The following is a 7,257-nucleotide window of genomic DNA, read 5'->3' on the forward strand; positions in this document are numbered from 1 at the left end:
AGCTCTACACTTGGTGGGTATGAATAGAGTGTGATTGGACGCATGAGGATGAAGAGACCCGCACCCCAGTGTTCCGTTTTTTCTCAGAGCGTCTTGATACTAAACTCCCAAATCGTACAGGTTTGCCCAGCTTGGAGCATCATATCCAAGAATCGAGGCTGTAATTGCTGCCAAAGGTGCTTCTTTAGCGGTGGCAGGTAGCCTAATGGTTAGAGCATTGGCCCAGTAACCGAAAGGTTAATGGATGGAATCCCCGAGCTGACAAGGTAAAAATCTGCCGTTCTGCCCCTGAACAAGGCAGTTAACCCACTGTTCCCCAGTAGGCCATCATTGTAAATACGAATTTGTTCTTAACTGACTTGCCTAGTTAAATAAAGGTTGCATTTAAATGAAATAATTCAACAAAGTACTGAGTAAAGGGTCTGAATACTTATTTAAATGTGATATTTCTATTTTTTCATTTTTATAAATTAGCAAAAAATTCTAAAAACCTGTTTTTGCTTTGTTATTATGGGGTATTGTGTGTAGATTGATGAGGGAAAAAACAATTTAATTTGTTTTAGAATTAGGCTGCAACCTAACAAAATGTGAAAAAAGTCAAGCGGTCTGAATACTTTCCGATGGCACTGTGTATATGATGTTTGGCCCTGAACCATGAAAAACAGCCCCAGAACATTATTCCCCCTCCACCAAATTTTACAGTTGGCACTATGCATTTGGGCAGGTAGCGTTCTCCTGGCATCCGCCAATCCCGGATTAGTCCGTCAGACTGCCAGATGGTGAATAGTGATTCATCACTCCAGAGACCGCGTTTCCACTGCTCTAGTCCAATGGGGGCGAGCTTTACACCACTCCAGCCGACATTTGGCATTGCGAATGGTGATCTTAGGCTTGTGTGTGGCTGCTCAGCAATGAAAACCCATTTCATGAAGCTCCCGACGAACAATTATTGCGATGACGTTGCTTCGAGGCAGTTTAGAACTCGATAGTGAGTGCTGCAATTGAGGATAGACGTGCTACTTGCTTTAGCACTCAACAGTCCAGTTCTATGAGCTTGTTTGGCCTACCACCTCGTGGCTGAGCCATTGGTGCGCCTAGACGTTTCCACTTCACAATTCCACTCTTACAGTTGACCAGGGCAGCTCTAGCAGGGTAGACATTTGATGAACTGACTTGTTGGAAAGGTGGCATCCTGTGACGGGTGCCATGGTGAAAGTCACTGAGCTCTTCAGTAAGGACATTCTTCTTCCAGTGTTTGTCTACGGAGATTGCATGGCGGTGTGCTCAATTTTATACAACTGTCAACAACGGTGTTGCTGTAATAGCCGAATCCACTAATATGAAGCGGTGTCCACATAGTTTTGTATGTACGGTGTATGTACATAGCTACCTCAATTCCCTCGTACCCCCACACATTGACTCAATACTGGTACTCCCTGTACATAGCCCTGTAATTTATACTCATTATTGTTATTCACTGTAATTATTTTGCCTGTCACTATTTACATTTTTATTTTATATTTGTTTTCTCTTTATCTGTAACTCTGCCTTGTTGGAAAAGGACCCATAAGTAGTTATTACACTGTTAGTCTACAAGTGTTGTTTTACGAAGCATGAACAATTAACAATTGATTAGCGATGTGTGTGGAGTGTGACCGCATGCTGTGTTCCTACACAGAATGTGATTAATTCAGATGAGTTACAACTATTTACAGACTTCAGCTTTAATAACGTCCCATTCATGATATTGGTTCACCGTAAACAAAATAGCTCAGTGAGTCAATGGACAGGAAAGACATGAGGCAGACAGAAATACCAGGATTAGCCTCCATTGCAATCAAAGTGGCAAACAAAAAGGCATATTCACATACCAAACACAACAGCAACAATACATGTCACAATGAATAGGATACACCACCCTGTAGCTCACTGTATCCACCACAAACACACGAGTACGACAATGCTGTTCTGTTATCATAATGATTAGGCTACTGACCATAAACTTGATTTGAAAGGACCATTCTCCTTGCCGTATTGGTCAGTATGGTCATTACAGCCAAACTATCCAGGGAAGGGAGAGCGTTATCAGTTGGGGTGGATGTAGCTGTTCAGGCCAGGGTATGGGTAGATGTGTCTGAGTGGCTTGGAACACCTGGCGCCGTCTCCACTGCTGGCCTTGTGGGCACACTCATCACTGTCTGTGTTGCAGGTGCCACAGTGGCAGCTGAGGGCCACGGGGTAGGTGAAGAGAGGGTTGGCATGGAGCGGGCAACCAGGTAGTATGACTGTTCGGTACTCCACCTGGTCATAGGTACAGCCTCTCTGGATAAGGAAACGTGGTCCGGCCAGCTCCTTCATGTTACTGTCCTGGTAATCACACGCACACAAACACACATGCTTAACATACACTAAGTGTACCAAACATTAGGAGCACCATCCTAATATTGAGTTGCACCCCCTTTTGCCCTCAGAACATCCACAATTCATTGGGGCATGGACTCTACAAAGTGTTGAAACTGTTCCACAGGGATGCTGGCCCATGTTGACTCCAATGCTTCCCACAGTTATGTCAAGTTGGCTGGATGTCCTTTGGGTGGTGGACCATTCTTTATGCACACTGTTGAGTGTGAAAAACCCAGTGGCGTTGCAGTTCTTGACACACTCAAACCCGTGCGCCTGGCACCTACTAACATACCCCGTTCTAAGGCACTTAAATCTTTTGTCTTGCCCATTCACCCTCTGAATGGCACACTTACACAATTTCAATTGTCTCAAGGCTTAAAATTCCTTCTTTAACCTGTCTCCTCCCGATCATCTACACTGATTGAAGTGTATTTACCAAGTGACATAAATAAGGGATCATAACTTTCACCTGGATTCATGGAAAGAGCAGGTGTTCTTAATGTTTTGTACACTCAGTATATACAGTACATTACATACTGTACATGCGATGTAGGTCAAATATGCCTCACGGTCGGCCTGCGATTGGAATTTGTTATAGTTGAAGTTTTAAGTTATACTTATATTTTAGCGTCTCTTCTTCAATGCAAAACGTGTGACAGGTTATATAATGTATACATTGTATTTTGTATATTGACCTTGTCTGTATCTACTAGTCTGCTGCTATCACGGCCAGGTCGGTCTTATAAAATATTATGCAAAATCTCGATGAGATTACTCTGATAAAATAAAGGTAAAACGTCAAATATTTTATGGGGGGATAAAAGTTTATAAGTGAGTGCATTTTACAGATCCATTAAAGAACTAAGAATGTCTGGTTGAGGTTATAGGCTACTTACCCTTGAGTAGCAGAAGCCCATGCAAATGGTCGTATTGATGGCCACGCAGAAGTCACATTCACGTCTCTCCTCATACAGAGTGTAGTCCGTGGGCACACACATGGGCACAGCTTGGCTGAAGAGCAGGCAAAGGAGACCACACATGGCCACGGACAATTCCATTTGGCAAACAGCGAAGATGTTCCGTCACACAATCAAGAACCTGCATAGAAGTAGAGCAAATGGCAAGAATAAAATATGAACAAATCGAACGTTTTGTAGTTGGAAATATGAAAAAAATTGAGGTTGATGCATTTGAGAAGCCATTTTAATAAAACACAACTCAGTCATGCACCAATAGCACGACAAAGAATCTGTACCAATGTTACTGTCAGGTCAGCTCTGCTCACTCACCTGGTAGAGCTGGGCACCTGCAGGTCTGATGATGCTGTCTGATGGAGCCCGATGGTCTTTATACAGTCATCCTAATCCACCTTGATCCTACTGGACCATTATCTCCCATCTCTGACAGTGTGGACGCAGGAAACTCCTGGCCCATTATGAGGATGACATGCATTAATAAAAGGCATCCTCTGTAACTACAAACTTCCATTACCAGTACAGCACTGTGTGGGGTTAACCTGTAATAACCTCATAATAACCCTGCTCTTTGGCAGTATGTAATGCAGTGTGTGGCATTCCCACTTGGTGGCACAATAGAAAACTAAGTGGTAAATTCAGAGATTGGTCCAGTCCAGTAACAACCCTGTGTCCAACTCCTAGACGAGCAACTCCTAGAAGTGTATGCTAAATAACAAAAATGTAAAAGTTCTTCAAATCTAGGAACAGGATCTGCTAAGCATATAGGGCCTACAACAGGGTTCGCCAACTGGCGGCCCGTGGGCCTAATTTAGCTCGTGGGTGGTTTTATTTGGCCCCACAAATTTACTGAGCAAGTTTAATTTTCATTGTTGAACGTAAAACCACCGGGAAATCAGCTCCAAGTGTTTTTAATTTGGGAAATCTGTTCACAAGTATTTCCACGCATAATAGAAAGAAACGTGATCATATACAAATAAAAGCAAGATTTGAAATTATAATGTTAGTCAAATATTATATATGTTTGGGCTTCTTGTGGTCAGTTTGCAGTCAAATTATATGCAATTATGTTCCGGGCCCTCCGACCATCACTGAAGAAAGAATCTGCCCGCGGCTGAATCTAGTTGATTATCCCTGGCCTACAATATGGTTAAAATCACAGGGCAAAGTGGAGATGCAACCATAAGCTTACATATCCAATTCTTTCAGATCTACATGTTCCTATAAATCATTTGCCTAGGGGTCAGGGGTGAGAGGTTATTTCTGGACATAGGACTACTTTTCTTGTTTTGTTACACTTTCAATTGGTTGGGGAAAAAAAAGTGAAAGTGAGCTTAAAAATATCAAGCTTTGCAAGCAATCATGTGTTCTGAAATATGGTCAAAGTTCAAACAACGCCATAAAGACGTGTAACATCCTGAAATACCTTGTCTATTAAACTCTGATGAGCTCTATAACAAAGTCATACAGGATTCCATGTAGGCCTATAACTGCAACCTACTCCAATTGAACTATTTGCTGTTACATAAGACGTTTTTTTGTTTTTACATCACCTATACGTTTTGGTTATGTAAGGAATTTGATACTTCCACTTTAGGTCGCTGTAGTGAAGTGAGCGTGAGGCTCCTCTCACCACCCATGTGCTTATCAAGGCCTTCAGCCACCAGAGCCATGGCCTTTTCACCCCACTGCCATCTAGAAGGTGGAGACAGGTGCATCAAAGCTGGGACCGAGAGACTGGTAAACAGCTTTTATCTCCAGGCCATCAGACTGTTCAATAGTCACCAGTAGCCGGCCTTCGCCCATTACCCACCCCTGAACCTTAGTCACTGGTCTAGCCGGCTACCACCAGGACTCTACCCAGCACCTTAGATACTGCTGCCCTATGTACACTGTCTTCAGAAAGCATTCACACCCCTTGATTTCCCCCCCCCACATTTGGTTGTGTTACAACCTGGATTTAAAATGGATTAAAATGAGATTTTTTTGGTCACTGGCCTACACACAATACCACATAATGTCAAAGTGGAATTGTGTTCTTAGAACATTTTACAAGCCAAATAAGTTCAGGAGTAAAAATGTGCTTAACAAGTCACAATAACTTATGTGGACTCACTATGTGTGAGATAATTGAACAAGATTTTTAGAATCATCGCTGTACCACACACAATTGTCTCTAAGGTCCCTCAGTCGAGCAGTGAATTTCAAACAGATTCAACCACAAAGACCAGGGAGATTTTCCAATGCCTTGCAAAGAAGAGCGCCTATTGGTAGATGGGTAAAAAAATATATCTTTTAACATGGTGAAGTTATTAATGACACTTTGGCTGGCGTATCAATACACCTAGTCACTACAAAGATATAGGAGTCCTTCCTAACTCAGTTGCCGGAGAGGAAAGAAACCGCTTAGGGATTTCACCATGAGGCCAATGGTGACTTTAAAACAATTACTGAGTTTAATTAATGGCTGTGATAGGATAAAACTGAGGATGGATCAACAACATTGTAGTTATTGCACAATACTAACATAAATGACAGAGTGAAAAGAAGGAAGCTTGTACAGAAAATGTAAATATTTCAAAACATACCTCCTGTTTGCAACAAAGCACTAAAGTAATACTGCAAAAAATGTGGCAAAGCAATTAACTTTTTGTCCTGAATACAAAGTGTTATGTTTGGGGAAAATCCAATACAATGTCACGCCCTGATCTGTTTCACCTGTCTGTGATTGTCTCCACCCACCTCCAGATGTCTCCTGTTTTCCCCATTAGTCCCCGGTGTATTTATCCCTCTGTTTCCTGTCTTTCTGTGCCAGTTTGTCTTGTTTTGCCAAGTCAACCAGCGTTTCGCCTAGCTCCTATTTTTCACCAGTCTCTGTCTTTTCTTAGCCCTCCTCATTTTAACCCTTGCCTGTCCTGATGACGAATCCGCCTACCTGAGCACTCTGGCTCTTCTGACCTCGAGCCTGCCTATCCCCTTGAACTGTTTGGACTCGGACCTGTTCACTAAACCCCTGCCTGTCCTGACTTCGAGCCTGCCTATCCCCTCGTACTGTTTGGACTCTGACCTGGTTTATAAACTCTCGCCTGTCCCTGACCTGCCTTTTGCCTAGCCCTTTGGGTATAATAAATATCGTAGCTCAACCATCTGCCTCCTGTGTCTGCATTTGGGTCTTGCCTTTTGCCCTTATATACAACACATCACTGAGTACCACTCTTCATATTTTCAAGCATATTGATGGCAGCGTCATGTAATGGGTATGCTTTTAGTCAGGAATGGGGAGTTTTTCAGGATAAAAAGGAAACAAAATGGAGCTAAGCACAGGCTAAATCCTAGAAGAAAACCTGGTTCAGTCTGCTTTCCACCAGACACTGGGAGATTAATTCACCTTTCAGCAGGACAATAACCTAAAACACAAGGCCACATCTACACTGGAGTTTCTTACCAAGAAGACAGTGCTCAAGTTACAGTTTAGATTTAAATCGACTTGTAAATCTATGGCAATACCTGAAAATGGTTCTCTAGCAATGATCAACTACCCAATCTGACAGAGCTTGAAGAATTTTTAAAACAATAATGGGCAACTGTTGCACAATCTAGGTGTGGAAAGCTCTTAGAGACTTACCCAGAAAGACTCACAGCTATAATCGCTTCCAAAGGTGCTTCTATAAAGTATTGACTCAGGGGTGTGAACACTTAAGTGAATAGAATATTTCTGTATTTCATTGTCAAACAATTTGCAAAAATGACTAAAAACATGTTTTCACTTTGTCAATGAGGGTTATTTTGTGAAGACTATATTTTTGATCAACAAAATGTGGACTAAGTCAAGGGGTATGAATACTTTACGAAGGCACTGTACATAGAGTCCTTGAACACT

General features: G+C 42.2%; 1 protein-coding gene across 1 annotated transcript; it reads right to left on the reverse strand.

The window, feature by feature from the left end:
• Positions 1–1,715: 1,715 nt before the first annotated feature.
• On the reverse strand, positions 1,716–6,409 carry tshba (thyroid stimulating hormone subunit beta a). Its single transcript, XM_029686892.2, has 4 exons — positions 6,120–6,409; positions 3,693–3,828; positions 3,300–3,501; positions 1,716–2,367 (listed from the first exon to the last, which is right to left on the reverse strand). Exons 3-4 carry the CDS (start codon positions 3,459–3,461, stop codon positions 2,086–2,088), a joined length of 444 nt encoding a protein of 147 aa, XP_029542752.1. The 5' UTR covers positions 3,462–3,501; positions 3,693–3,828; positions 6,120–6,409; the 3' UTR covers positions 1,716–2,085.
• Positions 6,410–7,257: the final 848 nt, after the last annotated feature.

This window comes from Oncorhynchus nerka, linkage group LG2 (assembly GCF_034236695.1).
Source record: "Oncorhynchus nerka isolate Pitt River linkage group LG2, Oner_Uvic_2.0, whole genome shotgun sequence".
Lineage (NCBI taxonomy): Eukaryota > Metazoa > Chordata > Actinopteri > Salmoniformes > Salmonidae > Oncorhynchus > Oncorhynchus nerka.

Coding starts and splice junctions, on each gene's coding strand:
- tshba (XM_029686892.2), bottom strand. CDS start 3,461: ATGGAATTGTCCGTGGCCATGTGTGGTCTCCTTTGCCTGCTCTTCAGC. Junction 2,368..3,299: donor TGGGCTTCTGCTACTCAAGG/GTAAGTAGCCTA, acceptor TGTGATTACCAG/GACAGTAACATGAAGGAGCT.